The sequence below is a fragment of the Staurois parvus genome, unplaced genomic scaffold, assembly GCF_062004578.1.
Source record: "Staurois parvus isolate SC_StPar_1 unplaced genomic scaffold, SC_StPar_1.0 ptg000236l, whole genome shotgun sequence".
NCBI lineage: Eukaryota > Metazoa > Chordata > Amphibia > Anura > Ranidae > Staurois > Staurois parvus.
In genome coordinates this window covers 527,803-545,411 of record NW_028318032.1, presented here as the reverse complement: position 1 = coordinate 545,411, position 17,609 = coordinate 527,803, and the positions used below count along the sequence as shown (strand labels likewise).

The 17,609-nt window shown below is 42.8% G+C and overlaps 1 protein-coding gene across 2 annotated transcripts; it reads left to right on the top strand.

Moving 5' to 3' along the window:
* Nucleotides 1–2,065: 2,065 nt before the first annotated feature.
* On the top strand, nucleotides 2,066–15,325 carry CHCHD1 (coiled-coil-helix-coiled-coil-helix domain containing 1). 2 transcript variants are annotated; one of them, XR_016313158.1, is made up of 4 exons: nucleotides 2,066–2,248; nucleotides 3,881–3,999; nucleotides 5,849–6,075; nucleotides 15,042–15,325. XR_016313158.1 is itself a non-coding variant. In XM_089680188.1 (3 exons), exons 1-3 carry the CDS (start codon nucleotides 2,113–2,115, stop codon nucleotides 5,954–5,956), a joined length of 363 nt encoding a protein of 120 aa, XP_089536314.1. In that variant the 5' UTR covers nucleotides 2,066–2,112; the 3' UTR covers nucleotides 5,957–6,134. The 2 variants fall into 2 exon arrangements, 1 of the variants encoding a protein (XP_089536314.1); XM_089680188.1 differs by lacking the exon at nucleotides 15,042–15,325 and having other exon boundaries at nucleotides 5,849–6,134.
* Nucleotides 15,326–17,609: the final 2,284 nt, after the last annotated feature.

Below are 17,609 nucleotides of genomic sequence, written 5' to 3'. Positions count from 1 at the left end.
TGGCATCTTTTTCTGAAAACAACATTTCTCGTGGCAATAACATCAGCCAGAAGAGTTTCGGAACAGGCAGCATTAGGGTTTTCTTTTGTTCTTTCCATAGAGGGTCGTGCTTAGACCAATGCTAAGATTTGTACCCAAAGTTGCCATCAGGTTTCACATAATGCAAGATATTACACTCCCGGTGCTCCATTCGGAAAATTCCCAGGACCCAAGTCCACTGGATGTTGGGCATTCATTGAGAGACTATGTCGACGCTACTGCCGAGCTCAGGAAGTCAGATCTTTTCACCATTACTAACAGTGCACAGAAAGACTCGAGAGCTTCTAGTAATCGCTACATGAATGGTCAAGACCATCTCTTTAGCTTACAGAATGAGAGGGTTGCCTGTGCCTGAGGGGGTTACAGCGCATTCCACTAGAGGGGTTTCAACCTCTTGGGCAGCAGTGGGCTGAGTTTCCATGGAAATAATTTGCAAAGCGGCTACATGGTCTTCTGTTCATACCTTCATGACTCATTATTGTATAGAACTTGCGGCTTTGAATACTGCTGATCTTGGCAGGGGTGTCTTGGTCTCTGCTTCCAGTCAAAATTAAATTGGTTTTGCATTACCCTCCCATCTGTAGCTAGTTAAATCAAAGCTGTGCTGACATGGAGCCATAAGGAAAATGGAATTCAAATACTTACCGTAATTTTCCTTTCCTGACGAGCTCCATGGCAGCACAAATCCCACCCAGTTTGGTAGTATGAGTTACAGAACGCCTAGGCTGAGGTGGGTCAAAAATTTATTGAGTGACGTCCTGATCAGGCAGGGGGTGGGCGGGGCCTCACCCAGCTGTGCTGCCATGGAGCTTGTCAGGAAAGGAAAATTACGGTATTTGAATTCCATTTTCCGTTATTCACCCGCCTACCTAAACTCTTCCCCAGCTCTAGGTCCGTACGGAGTTACAGACCTACCATTATAAACTGGAAAAAATAAACAATGAATTACAAGTGCCGTGACATCTGTTCCATGGAGTTCTGAGAGTCCAAACCTCCACAGATCCCTGTGAATGGATGGTGCGTCTGTGCTCATTCCCAAAGTGAGGCTGAAAGTTGCTTAAAGCTGGTTAAAGGTTTTGCAAATAGTTTGGGAGACATTTTGCAAATTAAAGTAACTGTAAACCCTCACATATACCCAGTGGAGTGACTGGACTGCACGGATGATGCACGGAGATGAAACATATCTTCCTGCATAAGTTGTACCTGTTTATCTATAGCTATATTTCCCCTACATCCATTCAAAGTGCAGAATTTACACAGGATCTCTCAGCTCTAAAGAGAATGGGGGAGAAGAGCTGGAGTTACATCAGTGAAGAGAGCTCTGAGAGCTGATTGGAGGGAGAAGACAGACAGGAACAGAGCTGAGGCTGCCAATCACAGGCTGTGCTCTCTTCTGTCACCATTTTTCTCTTGGTGTCAGAAAAACATGTCAGAAGGGACTCCTGCAGATAGCAGAAGAACTAGGATGCAGACAGAAATGACACTGAGTGCTCTGGATTGAGACAAAGACACACTATAGAGGGATGTGCTTTGTTCATATTTCATATCTGAGGTTTACAACCACTTTAAATCAGGCTGCCTCTCCCTCAGCATTCTATGTGACAGTTTTCCTGTGTATTTGCACCCCCTGCCTGTAATCCTAAACTGCCGATAGATTTGCACAAGTCTACCAGAGAAGTATTACTGGTGATGAGACTGATTTTCACAATAATTAGAGCAATCTTTAGTGGTTGGCACTTCTGCCTTGCAGCACCAAGATCCTCACTTTGAATCTCAACCACAATACATGCATGGCGTTTGCATATCCTCCCTGTGTTTGTCGGCTATCCTCCAGGTACTTTGGTATGTGTGTAGGTCTACAATGAGGGTAGTTTCGCTGTCAGCAGAGGGCGCTCTACCGAACACTGCACACGCATAACTCCGGTTTATCCTCTATGGATGCAGATTCCGGGATTACCATTCACAATCTGATATGAGATGAGCGGCGATGACGTCAAAGAGTTGGTGGGCGTCTCCCGTCTCGGAGCTTTACAGCTTCCCGTCCCATAAGCCTCCGCGGTGTCCTTGACTGTCATGGCGGCGGAGGGGGTTATAATGCAGGCCAAGGTGGCCAGACTTCTGAGCCGGAGGTTTGGGAAGCCGATTCTGGTCCCCAAAAAGCCGCTGGAGCTCACGGATAGGGTGTCCAACCGGAAGGCGAAGATAGCAGGTGAGAGGGGACACTGTCTGCATTATGACACGGAGTAATGTCCAGACATCACATTGCATATGTGCGACCGCACCGTCCGCCCTACACCCCCATCTGTGTACATGTGACCGCACCGTCCGCCCTCCACCCCCCATCTGTGTACGTGCCACCGCCCCGTCCGCCCTCCACCCCCCATCTGTGTACGTGCCACCGCCCCGTCCGCCCTCCACCCCCCATCTGTGTACGTGCCACCGCCCCGTCCGCCCTCCACCCCCCATCTGTGTACGTGCCACCGCCCCGTCCGCCCTCCACCCCCCATCTGTGTACGTGCCACCGCGCCGTCCGCCCTCCACCCCCCATCTGTGTACGTGCCACCGCGCCGTCCGCCCTCCACCCCCCCATCTGTGTACGTGCCACCGCGCCGTCCGCCCTCCACCCCCCCATCTGTGTACGTGCCACCGCGCCGTCCGCCCTCCACCCCCCCATCTGTGTACGTGCCACCGCGCCGTCCGTCCTCCACCCCCCCATCTGTGTACGTGCCACCGCGCCGTCCGCCCTCCACCCCCCCATCTGTGTACGTGCCACCGCGCCGTCCGCCCTCCACCCCCCCATCTGTGTACGTGCCACCGCGCCGTCCGCCCTCCACCCCCCCATCTGTGTACGTGCCACCGCGCCGTCCGCCCTCCACCCCCCCATCTGTGTACGTGCCACCGCGCCGTCCGCCCTCCACCCCCCCATCTGTGTACGTGCCACCGCGCCGTCCGCCCTCCACCCCCCCATCTGTGTACGTGCCACCGCGCCGTCCGCCCTCCACCCCCCCATCTGTGTACGTGCCACCGCGCCGTCCGCCCTCCACCCCCCCATCTGTGTACGTGCCACCGCGCCGTCCGCCCTCCACCCCCCATCTGTGTACGTGCCACCGCGCCGTCCGCCCTCCACCCCCCATCTGTGTACGTGCCACCGCGTCGTCCGCCCTCCACCCCCCAGTGATCGTCCCTGGATGTGAGAAGTTGTGTCTAGGGCCAATCGTTTGCATGTGATTGCTGCGTGAGCGGTGAGGGCGAGATTAGCTATGCCAGCTGGCAGTTTCCCATTACTTTCAGTGGGGCTGCTAATCTCAGTAACCCCCACTGGGATACTCCCATCTAATCACAACCTGGGTGCATTTGCATGTGTGAATATACCGTTCAAGCTTGGTTCATATGTGCAGGTGGTGCTGCTGCGCATCTGCACGAAAATCCGTGCAGCCGCACAGAGAAATGCGGACCCGTGGCCGGGTGGCATTAGTTCTAATGGGCACACTGCACGCACTGGAAAATGCAACTGTACTGGGAACCGAGGTTTGTTTTTTGCATTTTCCAAAATAAGTGCAGGGACTTCTTCCCTGCGTGTCACTGGGCATGGGAGTCCATTCAAATGCTGCTCTCATGCCTGCGCAAAACGCGGCCCTCACGGCCGCATATATGTGAACCAGGGCTAAAGGAAAACTGTGAGCAGTACATGAGTGACCTCACCAAATCTCTCCAGATCTTCTGAGACCCGCAGTCAGAGGCACAGTGCCTTACATCTCGCACTGCAGATTTACAGCTACAGGGTTGTAGGTACAGGAGTGTGTAATGTGTCTGTGATTTAATTTTGTCTTCTGTCACACAGAGGCATCCTGTCTAAGTGAGATGGCAGTATTGATGGCATGCTGGAAAGAAAATACTTTCAGTGACAAAATCTGTTCTAATGAAATCAATATTTTTTACAAGTGTGTGGCACAAGCACAGGTACATAGTTTATTTTCTGCATATGTTTTTTAACTTTATATTGACTCAAATTTTTTTGCCTTTTGTTCCTAAATATTTTATTGTGTTATTGGCCGCAAAAATTAGGCTTTCCATTGTTTTCTGTCCCAGTGACCATGATCACCAGAGCAAATGGAGAGGGCAGATCTACCCAGAAGGGACACAACTTGATAGGCTTCTTACTGTTCCGTACTCTGAGACTAAAGAAAAATGTTTTAGTTATATATATGCTCTAAACCCAACTCCAGCTTTGTACAGAGCAGGGAAATGATAGAACCTCTGCCATGTTTTGCTGTCTAAAAATGTTGCCATTTTTCAGTAACATTGGGAGGGATTAGAACATCTTTCTATCAGAAGGACAGGAAGTGAGGTGAAATCTCCCCAACAGAGTCATGGTCTGAAATAACAGTTTGACAGACGTACAGTATGTGCTTCTAAGTCTATCCAAAGACTTAGAAAAAAATATTCTGCGTTAAACCACGTACTAAAAATATATATTTTTTTTTATTTGTCTGTCTTCCCTTGGAGAGTATTTCCTACTTTGTCTCTGTGACACCAGTACAGGAAAATGAGGATGTGGTTGGCATTAATACAGGAAGGCACAGAAAGTCTTAAAAACCTAGAAGTTCTCAGCATTCCTCTCATTGAACTAAAATGTGTTTTTGTCTGTGCTTTTCAACTTGGGGTGGTTTTAAATAAGGAGAAGTGTCCCCAATAGAAACAAAGACCGCAATTAAAACTTGACAGGGGATATAAAGCCCAGCTGCGAGCACAATAACATTACCCCCCCGTAAAGCAATTCTAGATTCAGTTCCCACAAAAGCAACCTCAGCCCCCACTCTGCTTCCAGCACACTCTACATGCCAGAGGAAGAACAAAACTGAGAGCTGCAGGTCTCAGACACCAGCATTGTCTCTACATCCCTGTCCTCCAGGCCATTCACAATATATACAGTCCCAAGCTTCATTTTGTGAATGGCCAGGAGAACAGGGGACCAGAAACATCACCGAAGAATTGGTGTCTGAGACCTGCAGCTCTCAGTCCTGTTCTTCCTCTGACATGTAAACAGATATGTAGCATAAACTCATATAATCAGTGGATTGCTACATGCCTAAAGTGGTTGTAAAGGCTGAAGGTTTTTTAACCTTCATGCATCCTCCATGAAGGTAAAAACCTTCAGTGTGCAGCTCCTTTTTCACCCCCCCCCCCCCCAATACTTAACCGAACCTGGTCCCGATCCAGCTTTGCGCACAAGAGCAGCGGCTCTCCCAGGTCTCTGCCTCCTGAGACACTGCAGCAGGAGACATTGGCTGCTGTCTTTTACAGCCAGTGAGGGAACAGGGGGAGGGGACGTGTCTTATGAACATACACAGACCACTCAGGAGTGAGCAAAGCTTGCTCTGGGTGCACTCAGCAGGGGAAAGGGGCTAAGAACACCAGCAGGGGACCCGAGAAGAGGATTGGGGCTGTTCTTTGCAAAACCATTATTCAGAGCAGGTAAATATGACTTTTTTTTTTTTTTTTTTTTTTTTAAAGCTAAACCTTTAGTATCACTTTAAACGTGCCAATATCCCAAAGGAATCTCAACAACCTCAATATTTTATGTATGTAGCTGTGACTTTTTTAGAAGCACATTGTAGATCATTGTAAGAACATAACTGTCAAAGAAATACATGAAAATCACAAATTTCTTTGTATGACAGCAAGAATAAAACCATACATCATGACTAATTCAACAGCATTTTGTAGTCCTTGAATTAATGAATTACAATACAATGTATCACAATTTCTTCCACTATATTTCTAATAACTTTGTTCCAAATTTTTGCAGGCTGATCGAAATGCGGGTTCGCATGAAGAAGTTCCAGCAGGCCTGCTTCCAGCAGATAAAGTAAACAAATTGCTAAAGAAGTATCCAAATCGCAAACATGAGATCTAGATCTTCAACTTTTACCTTGCATTGAACTGTATGAACTTGGATGTTTCTGCTGAAAGGCAGAAGGGGACTATTCCAGCATGTTACATTTTGGGCCCTATGTGCCTTATCTTGAAACAAAAGTGAGTTATGAAGTAGCTACTGTGAGTTTTTATTATAAAGATGTTCTTAAAACCCTGAAGACCTTGTTTTTGCATTGATATACAACTTCATTGTTTTGCTCTGTATATATACATTACTTATACAATGTGAGGTTTTTCCATTTGGGTTCCAGATGTTATACTGTAATTGGTAGAGATGTATTAAAGTGATTTGTAAATCTGTTTTAAAATAAAAAATACAGATTGCACTTACCTGCTCTGTGCAATAGTATTGCACAGAGCAGCCCCAAACCTCTTTCTTCTGGGGTCTACACTCTTTGTTCTTCCTCTTCTGAGTCTGTCTCCAGAGCAAGTGCTTGTCATGAGGCAGATGTGTGGGCTGATGTACATACAGCATGGCTCTATCCCCCCCCCCCCCCCCCCCACCAATATCTCCCTCCTCACAGGATTTGACTGACAGTAGCAGGATCCGGTGGCTCCCACTGCTCTTAGCCAACTCCTGTGAGAAGGGGGAGAAGAGGTGATGCAGACAGAACAACTCTGGATCTAGCATGGATTTTGATAAGTCCTTAGGGGGGGCCTTGGGGGTTCTGCTTTTGACTTTTTTTTTTTTTTTTTTACCTTAATTCAGGAAATCCAATAAGGTAAAAAAAAAGTATTTTTGCCTTTTAAAACTACTTTAATACCATGTTTCAGATAAAAGTAAATTTTTTTTTTTCCGGTTGAGCAATTAATGTGGCAGAACCCATCTACATGAATAACATTTTAAACCTTTAATTTAAATCTGTTAAATACATTCAAGGCACATCAAAACTAAGGGCATGTTTCGCTTTAGAAAGTAGCAACAGCCTGAGTAGAAAAGCCTGCCTCCTGCCATGCTGTAGACTTTGCTCTCTGTCTGAAAACAGTGGCCTCTCTGCAGGGGTCTGATACACCCTTGTTTAACCACAGCTAAAAATGACCAATATGTAAAGCTCATGCTTTCTGCTAATTATAGAGCTTTAGCTTTTACTCGCCCAGAGAGTGCTGGACCTCTGCAAAGAGACCACTGCTTCTCTACAGAAAACTGGACAATAACAGGCTTTTCAACCTAGGATTTGGCCTAAAGAAATCATGCTGTAGGACTTGTACACCTTTTTGTTTTGATGCACCTTGAATGAATCAAGCTGATTTAAATGGGTTCACTTAGGCTCTAATTTAAACTAAGAGGACTTCCTGTGCAAATAATCAGTTTTATAGAACTGACATTGTAATAACTGGGTAAAATGAGATATTTGGTATGTGAAAAGATTCACTTCCAGTTCAAATACATGTTCAGATTTCTGTGCATCATTCCCACTTGAAAATCATAAAGTGAATGACATTATAAACCTCAATCAAATAACAATGGTGCCGCGGCTTCTGTTTTTAACACGCTTGTTCTTTCTTTGGATTTCACACTTGCCAGTCTAATAATCTTCCTTTCTGAATTCCTAACTGAATAAACCTTTTACTAGTTTATGGAATCAAGGAAGGATGACTGTTTGAGATTATGGTTGGGTGGACGATTGCCATGCTTAGTCCTATTGAGGCATTATTTCACACTGGCACTGTTGGGCAGCATAACCTTTAATGCACGAACAAGGCAAATTTGCTTTATGCCCTATGGCTTCAGTTCACAATACCATGATGTGTTGGAAAAAGTGTAGGACATGTTGCATTTTTGCACATTGGTCTGCCACAATGTAATGCATTGCTCTGCGCTGCACATAAGCTTTACAAACAAGTTGGGGAAAAAAACTGTAATGCTATTCAACATCGCATTGTAGGACTTGAGGGTTATCAGAAATATTCTGAATTGCATTGAACTCCGTTCCTTAAAAACTGTGGGTGTGGTTATATCTGGTGCCCCTAAGGAGAAACCTAGATGTAATATTTGTGGCTACAATACTGCTGTGTGTTTTTATTATTATTATTATTATTATTATTGAGAACTCCTTGGAAAATACGATTGCCAGCAATAGTATTTCTTAGCTGGAAGCAAGGGGGCAGCAACATTTTGAAACAGCAAGGGGGTGCTGCAGTAACCACACAAACAATTTTTATCTTTTTTTTTTTTTTAGATAAATAGAGCTTTATTTTGGTGGTATTTAATCACCACTGTGGTTTTTATTTTTTTGCTAAACAAATGAAAAAAGACCAAAGGGGGGAGGTTTCTTAGTTTCCGTTATAAAGTTTTGTAAATAAGTGATTTTTCTCCTTCACCTGCACTGATGGGGCTACACTGATCATCAGGGCCCTGATGATCAATGTAGATCTCTTATGTGCTGTTGGCAAGCGGAGAGGACTGCCCATAACCCTCATTTCCCGTTTACACTGTGATTGGACCCAGCTGATCACATGGTAGTAGGTTGCTCTGATTGGCCCTTTACCTTGATCAGCTGTGTCCAAAGGACACAGCAATCACAGACCGTGCCCAGTGTGTGCCCCAGGGGGCGTGGTTCTGGGAGGACTTCCATGGACACCCTGGGGAACTGGGTAAATAAAAGCAAGTGGTCTGTTAGGCCCCATTTATACTACTGCATTTTGAAATTTCAAAATGCTGTGCTAAAATGACAAATCGTAGAACCGTGTGTTCACCTGCCATTCGTTTTAATGACACCCGAAAACTAAATGTGGTTGTGCCACAGTTGTCGCGTGAAAATCGCGCTGCAGTTGCCTCAAACTACACTGTTTTGCCCAAAAGAAATTCAGAAACTTCTTATGGGTGACATGCTTCACACGATGCGGATTTCAGCACAATTGTTTTTGCGCAACAGCTGTGGCAGAACTGCACTGAGTTTTCAGGTGTTATTAAAATGAATGGCACCCGAACACAAGGTTTGTGATTTTTAGCAGTGTTTTGAAATTGTGTCCAGAATTGCGACGTTCCTGCCCACTATTCAAAATGCCCTAGTGTGAATAGAGCCTTCGTTATTCTGTCACTGGCATTTATAGCAGTGACAGGACTGTTGCGTGACATAAAGAGGAGTGGCTCATAAAGTACCAGTTTGAGATTCTGTACATACAGTCATGGCCGAAATTGTTGGCACCCTTGATATTTCTCCAGGAAATCATGTATTTCTCACGAAACGTATTGCATTAACACATGTTTTGCTATACACATGTTTATTCCCTTTGTGTGTATTGGGACAAAACAAAAAAAGGGAGGAAAGAAAGCAAATTCGACATAATGTCACACAAACCTCCAAAAATGGGCTGGACAAAAGTATTGGCACCCTTTCACAACTGCGGATAAATAAGAATGTTACAAGCATGTGATGCTCCTGTAAACTCACCTGGGGCAAGTAACAGGTGTGGGCAATATAGAAATCACACCTGAAAGCAGATAAAAAGGAGAGACGTTCACTTAACCTTTGCATTGTGTGTCTGTCTGTGCCACACTAAGCATGGACAACAGAAAGAGGAGACGAGAACTGTCTGAGGACCTGAGAACCAAAATTGTGGCAAAATATCAACAATCTCAAGGTTACAAGTCCATCTCCAGAGAACTAGATTTGCCTTTGTCCACAGTGCGCAACATTATCAAGAAGTTTGCAACCCATGGCACTGTAGCTAATCTCCCTGGTCGTGGACGGATGAGGAAAATTGATGAAAGATTGCAACGCAGAATAGTCCGGATGGTGGATAAGCAGCCCCAAACATGTTCCAAAGACATTCAAGCTGTCCTGCAGGCTCAGGGAGCATCAGTGTCAGCGCGAACTATCCGTCGACATTTAAATGAAATGAAACGCTATGGCAGGAGACCCAGGAGGACCCCACTGCTGACACAGAGACATAAAAAAGCAAGACTACAGTTTGCCAAAATGTACTTGAGTAAGCCAAAAGCCTTCTGGGAAAACGTCTTGTGGACAGATGAGACCAAGATAGAGCTTTTCGGTAAAGCACATCATTCTACTGTTTACCGAAAACGGAATGAGGCCTACAAAGAACAAAACACAGTACCTACGGTAAAATATGGTGGAGGTTCAATGATGTTTTGGGGTTGTTTTGCTGCCTCTGGCACTGGGTGCCTTGACTGTGTGCAAGGCATCATGAAATCTGAGGATTACCAAAGGATTTTGGGTCGCACTGTAGGGCCCAGTGTCAGAAAGCTGGGTTTGCGTCCAAGATCCTGGGTCTTCCAGCAGGACAATGACCCCAAACATACGTCAAAAAGCACTCAGAAATGGATGGCAAAGAAGCGCTGGAGAGTTCTGAAGTGGCCAGCAATGAGCCCAGATCTAAATCCCATTGAACACCTGTGGAGAGATCTTAAAATTGCTGTTGGGAAAAGGTGTCCTTCCAATAAGAGAGACCTGGAGCTGTTTGCAAAGGAAGAGTGGTCCAAAATTCCGGGTGAGAGGTGTCAGAAGCTTATTGATGGTTATAGGAAGCGACTGATTTCAGTTATGTTTTCCAAAGGGTGTGCAACCAAATATTAAGTTAAGGGTGCCAATACTTTTGTCCAGCCCATTTTTGGGGTTTTGTGTGACATTATGTCATATTTGCTTTTCTGCCTCTGTTTTATATTTGTTCCAATACATACAAAGGGAATAAACATGTGTATAGCAAAACGTGTTAATGCAATACCTTTTTTGTGTGAAATACTTGATTTTCAGGAAAAATATCAAGGGTGCCAACAATTTCGGCCATGACTGTATGTCTATGGCTGCTGTATTGTTCAGAACCCACATACTTGTTCTTGCTGCACTCCCAAATATGCTTCAGATGAATGTATGTTTTAATTGTTTTTCTATGGTATACCTATTACTAGTTTCCTTTTTCTGTATCTAGTACCATCAAAACAATCAGGTGAGTTATCAGGGGCTACCAGCGAACCTTTTGGCTTTTAATATCTTGGCTCCAGGTTGTGGGATCTCAAGAGTTCCCAGTTATGATCTACACTCATAGGGGTTGATTTACAACTGTTCACTTTGCAATGGAGAAGGTGAAAGTGTTCGTTATGGTAAAATCCTTGCACATGATGTGGTATTCTTTGCAAAGTGAAATTTCACCAACAGCCTATTTGTTTTTACAGCTCGAATTTAAATAAAGTTGGGATGCTGTATAAAATAAAATATTTGTGCTTTTATATAGATATTACATAGCATTCCAACTTTTTTGGAACTTGGGTTGTTACTAGTCCAGATTACTCATTCATATCACAAGGAGATTTTATTTGCTGCCTTCATCCATAACACACAGTGAAGGAAGTACTACAGAGACAAACATATTTAACCACTTGAGCTCCAGAACGTTTTACTCCCTTCGTGACCACAGCTTTTTTTTTTTTTTTTTTTTTCAGCACTGCGCTACTTTAACTAGCGATTTGTGCGATCATGCAACACTTTATGCAAATTACAGTTTTTTTATATAATTGTTTTTACACAAATAGAACTTTCTTTAGGTGGTATTTGATTACCACTGGGTTTTTTTTTATTTTTTTTGATTATATAAACATACAAAGACTGCCAATTTTGGGAAAATAACTATGTTCTACTTTCTATAAATAAAAACATATCCAATAAAATCAAATTTCCTCATAAATTTAGGCCAAAATGTATTCTGCCACATGTCTTTGGTAAAACAAAAATCTTAATAAGTATATATTAACTGGTTTGTGTGAAAGTTATATCCTCTACATATGGTGTGTGTATATTTCACAATTGATCAGTCATGATAATTTCTTGAGGCCCCAAAATGCCAAGACAGTACAAATACCCCCCAAATGACCTCTTTTTGAAAGTAGACAGTCTGATGCATTTGGTAAGAGGCGTGGCAAGTTTTTTGAAGTTGTGATTTTTTTTTTTTTGTCACTTTTTTTGGAAATTAAGAAATTAGATACTTCTTTTCCCCCAATTTTTTTTTTTTTTTTTTCACCAGTGCAATACAGCGTCCTCATGTGACTGGTCTGGCGGTGATGAGGGATACTGACTGGTGACAGTATGCTAAATTAAAAAAAAAAAAATATATATATATATATATATATATATATATATATATATATACTCACATACAGTTGTGTTCAAAATAATAGCAGTCAGACATCACTAACCTGATCAATCACTGTTTTTGGTAGAAATGATATTTCTACATGGCAAATAATTTACTAGCAGGTGTAGTAGAGTAATAGAAATCCAACAGACCCAACAGTCATGACATGCGTGCTGCTGATTCTGTGTAATTGAATCACTAATTGAAAGGGGCATGTTCAAAATAATAGCAGTGTGGAGTGCTATTAGTGAGGTCATTCATTCTTTGAAAAACAGGTGGCAATTATTGCCCTTATTTAAGGAAGGAAGGCAGCAAATGTTGTACATGCTGGTTACAGTGCATTTCTCTCTGAAATTCTGAGGAAAATGGGTTGTTCCAGACATTGTTCAGAAGAACCGCGTACCTTGATTAAAAAGTTGATTGGAGAGGGGAAAACATATAAAGAAGTGCAGAAAATGAGAGGCTGCTCAGCTAAAATGATCGCAAATGCTTTAAAATGGCAGCCAAAACTTGAAAGACGTGGAAGAAAGCTAAAAACTACCATTCGAATGGATAGAAGAATAGCCAAAATGGCAAGGACTCAGCCAACAATCAGCTCCAGGAAGATCAAAGAAGGTCTAAAGTTACCTGTGAGTACTGTTACAATTAGAAGACGCCTATGTGAAGCCAAGCTATCTGCAAGAAGCCCCCGCAAAGTCCCACTGTTGAAAAAAAGACTTGTGCTGAAGAGGTTACAATTTGCCAAAGAGCACATTGACTGGCCTAAAGAGAAATGGCGCAACATTTTGTGGACTGATGAAAGTAAGATTGTTCTGTTTGGGTCTAGTGGCCGGAGACAGTTTGTCAGATGACCCCCAAACACTGAATTCAAGCCACAGTACACTGTGAAGACTGTGAAGCATGGCTGCGTAAGCATCATGATATGGGGATGTTTCTCATACTACGGTGTTGGGCCTATTTATCGCATACCAGGGATCATGGATCAGTTTGAATACATCAGAATACTTGAAGAGGTTATGCTGAAGAGGAAATGCCCTTGAAATGGGTGATCCAACAAGACAACAACCCCAAACACACCAGTAAACGTGCAACATCTTGATTCCAGACCAACAAGATTGACGTTATGGAGTGGCCAGCCCAATCCCTGGATCTTAATCCAATAGAAAACTTGTGGGGTGACATCAAAAATGCAGTTTCTGAGGCAAAACCAAGAAATAGAGAAGAACTGTGGAATGTAGTCCAATCATCCTGGGCTTGAATACCTGTTCACAGGTGCCAGAAGTTGGTTGACTCCATGCAACACAGATGTACAGCAGTTGTCAAACAGTGGTTATACAACAAAATATTAAGTGATTCAAAGGAAAACAAAATCTTCAAACATTTTTCAGTTTATATAGTGAATGTTTGAGTTTGTAAAGAAGAATACAAACACTGCTATTTTTTTTGAACAGTCTAACCACTTTTCTTCAATTTTTTTAGAGGAACAACACAAATTTGATATATTTTTCTTCATGTTTTGATTTGGAATAGAATGTGTAGTGTTCCCAATGCATTTGTGTGTATGGAAATAAAAGCTATTAGAAGGATTTTGAGCTTTATTCACTTTTTTCAACACACTGCTATTATTTTGAACACAACTGTATGTATCTGTCTGTACTATATGTGTGTGTATATATATAATTTTATTACACAGTGATGATCATTGTATAAGCAAAAGTTTTAGCTGCCATGGGTTTAACCATTCATGGACAGCTTGCTTATGGTTGTGATCTGTGATTGACTACAGCTAATCACATGATACCATGTGAGTAATTTGGGCCAATTACAGATTGCAACAGTAAGTAGGCTGTTCATGAATGGAAAGCCATTCATGATGGGTTGTTTACATTGTTGTTATGCGTTTGCTGTTGCCAGGCATAGTGATCACATGATACCCTTTATTCCTTCAAGTTACCCTCACACATGGAAGCACTTGGGTGCTCAGTATAAGCACCTGCTGAACAGCTAAATAAAGCTCCAGTTTCTGCTCCGTTAAAGGATAAGTGTATTTAAAAGAAAAAAACACTTTTTTTTTTTTTTGCAGAAGCATGGAAAGCGTTGCACCAGCGATCAGCAAATCGGTGGTGCCATGCAGCGCTGTGGTAGTTCACTGAGAACTCCAAGCCGACATCCGTAAAGGATGTCAGTACTCAAAGATGGTTCATTCTCAGAACTCTGCTCTCTTTTCAAAAAGTGACAGCTGGTACAGGGAACTTCTCCCGGTACTGCTGTCCCGCAGAGTGCTCAGATCGACAAGCCGTTGCAGGAACATGTTACATGTTCCACCCTAAAAATTGTTAGAACATGTAACAGAGTTCACAAAGGTGAACTTATCCTTTAATGCTTTTGCTGCCAGAGCCCTTTTTTGCGGTTTTTGCACACGTTTAAAAAAAAAAAATCATTTTAGGCCTACAGATTACATAAAACCCCCAAAACATATATTTTCTGAAAGCTGACACCCTCGAAAATAGAATAGGGGTAGTTCAAATTTTTTATGCAAAACAATAGTACCACAAAGCTGTGCACAATTTCAGTAAAAAAAATATACTCAAGTTAATTTTAGGGCATTAAAAGGCATTAAACTACCACATTTTTGTAAAATTTTAAAAGATGAGGTTGCACAGAGTAAATAGATATCCAACATGTAAAATCTTAAATATGCATGTGCTCATGAAATGGCAACAAACTTTAGTACCTTATATTTTCTATAGGCAACACTTTTAAAGCCCCTTATACATCATCAATTTAGTATTACAGAGGAGGTCTGGTGCTATTGATCTCATTCTGGGGTCTCGCAATTGACATTTTCATGTGTAGGCATCTCGTGTGCATTTACGTTTGTACATGCGAAAATGTGAGAGGTTCAACATTTTTTCAGTGGGGTTGTGTTAATTATTTAACAAATTTTTTTTTTTTTTTTCTTCATCACATAGGTTCTCTTTACTGAGCCATCCGGGGGCTAAAAGACTCTGGATGTAATGCAGTGCACATCACACTGCGTTACATTCTTTCCCAGCCTCGATGGCCGGGAAATCTGTCAACGGGGACCCAGAAGTGACGTCATACATGCACATTCTGGGTCAGGACAAGGCCATTGAACAGGCTGAAAATGGAAAGGCACATCACTGCAGGGGTGAACAGCACAGAAGTGCACATTAGTACAGTGGTGGCAAATACCGAAGCATGTGTTGGTTTCATTAAAATAATACCTGGTTTATGCAGTGCATCTTTTTGTTCAGTTACTTCATGTCTGAGTACTGTACTGTGTCCCTGTCTCCCAGTTGTGCTCCTGCGTTGTCACCCTATCACACAGGCTTTCAATGTAGACAACAAGTAGTCATTTCAACATACATGATGTAGGCATGGTCTACCATTATCACCATCAGGAAATTAGACAGGGGATATGACATGCAGCCATCTCTGGAGTGAGTGTGTAAAGACAAAGTGCCTGAAAAGAGGATTTAGGAGCTCAGCGGTACAGAGAGAGTTCTTTTAATGTACGAAAAATATCCCAGCATTTATATCTAAACAGGTACAATCACCACCTTGATCCCATGGAAAGGTAGCTGGTTGCAACACTGACCTGTGTAATCTGATGGTGGGGAGGCCCCTGACAGAATACAATAGCTCATTGGGAGAGATATCTGCAGCAGTATCGCTTGTGTTGAGGCAGGGACCTGTCAGATTTTTTTTTTTTTTTATGTTCAACCCGCTGGTTGAAAAAAAGAATACTAACTGTCTACTCTGCTGAAATATTCTTATTTTTTTCAGATTTAGGGAATATACCACACTGATTTTAGGAAACATCCTAAATGAGACTCCTCACAGTAGAACAGAACTCAAGCCAGGCACACTATATTGCTAAAAGTATTGGGATACCCCTCCAAATCATTGGATTCAGGTGTTCCAATCACCTCCATGACCACAGGTGTATAATATCAAGCACCTAGACATGCAGACTGCTTCTACAGACATTTATGACAGAATGGGTTGCTCTCAAGAGCTCAGAAAATTCAAGCGTGGTACTGTGATAGTTTGTCACCTGTGCAATAAGTCCATCTGTGATTTCCTTGCTACTAAATATTCCACGATCAACTGTGAGTGGTATTTTAACAAAGTGGAAGCAATTAGGATCAACAGCATTTCAGCCACAAACTGGTAGACTACGTAAATTGATAGAGCATGGTCAGCGCATGCTGAAGTGCGCAGAAGTTGTCAACTGTCTGCAGAGTCAATATCTAAAGACCTCCTTCATGTGGCCTTCAGATTAGCACAGCAACAGTGCATAGAGAGCTTCATGGAATGGGTTTCCATGGCCAAGCAGCTGCATCCAAGCCTTACATCAGCAAGTGGGATGCACAAAGCAAGGTCCATAAAGACATGGATGAGCGCATTTGGGGTGGAAGAACTTGACTGGCTTGCGCAGAGTCCTGACTTCAACCCGCTTGAGCACCTTTGGGATGAATTAGAGCGGAAGACTGAGAGACAGGCCTTCTCATCCAACATTAGTGCCTGACCTCATAAATGCGCTTCTAGACAAATGGTAAAACATTCCTAAAGACAGACTCCTAAACCTTGTGGACGGCCTTCCCAGAAGAGTTGAAGCTGTTATAGCTGCAAAGGGTGGGCCAACTCAATATTGAACCCTACGGACCAAGACTGCCATTAAACTTCATCTGCGTGTAAAGGCAGGCTTCCCGATACTTTTGGCAATATAGTGTATGTTTCCTTGTGGGATCTTTGCCTCAACACCACTTATTTCAAGCACAAGGATAACCCCCCACATATACCTTTTGCAGTGACTAGCCTCAGGTGATGCACAGAGTTGAAACAAATCCTTTAAGGGAAAGGGACATTTTGGACAGAGAGGACAACTGGCTTGCAAAAGGTATGAAAAGGCCATCTTTGTAAAACTGAAATAACCATCACTGACCAGGGGTGGGGGACTTTAGCACCTTCTGTCTTCCACTTATAATGCTGTTCTAAAATCTCTGCATTAAAGTTTTGACCGCAATTCATGCCAGTTCAGGAATGTAAATCGAAGGATTAAAATTTTTAAAAGCCTTTCTGCCACCACAGATGAAATTATGTAACTAGTACAGAGTGGTTCCACAATTTTCTGTCCTTAAATAATAACACCTACAGTACCTTTCTGTGGTAATTGAGTCAAGTTGTTGGTGCTCTCTGTTTGGACATAAATACTGGGTTATTTTCCTTCCACTAAACAGAACTGAAGAAGTGGCTTGGGTATGCTACAAAATGTCTTGAACATTACAGAACAAGTCCAGAGGAATGTAACTAACAACCACTAGATAATGTATCTTTTAATTTTCCTAAATGGATATTTTGGGGCTTCTAACATTTCTTGCCTAGTTGCCTTGTCTACTCTTAGTGAATACCAAATTAGGATAACACTAAAATCCAGATGCTATTTAAAAGTTACTTCTGGCTCCTAATTTGGATTAAAGAGTTAGAGGCCATGTGCTACTTCATCAGAATTG

Coding starts and splice junctions, on each gene's coding strand:
- CHCHD1 (XM_089680188.1), top strand. CDS start 2,113: ATGGCGGCGGAGGGGGTTATAATGCAGGCCAAGGTGGCCAGACTTCTG. Junction 2,249..3,880: donor CCGGAAGGCGAAGATAGCAG/GTGAGAGGGGAC, acceptor TCTGTCACACAG/AGGCATCCTGTCTAAGTGAG. Junction 4,000..5,848: donor AGTGTGTGGCACAAGCACAG/GTACATAGTTTA, acceptor AAATTTTTGCAG/GCTGATCGAAATGCGGGTTC.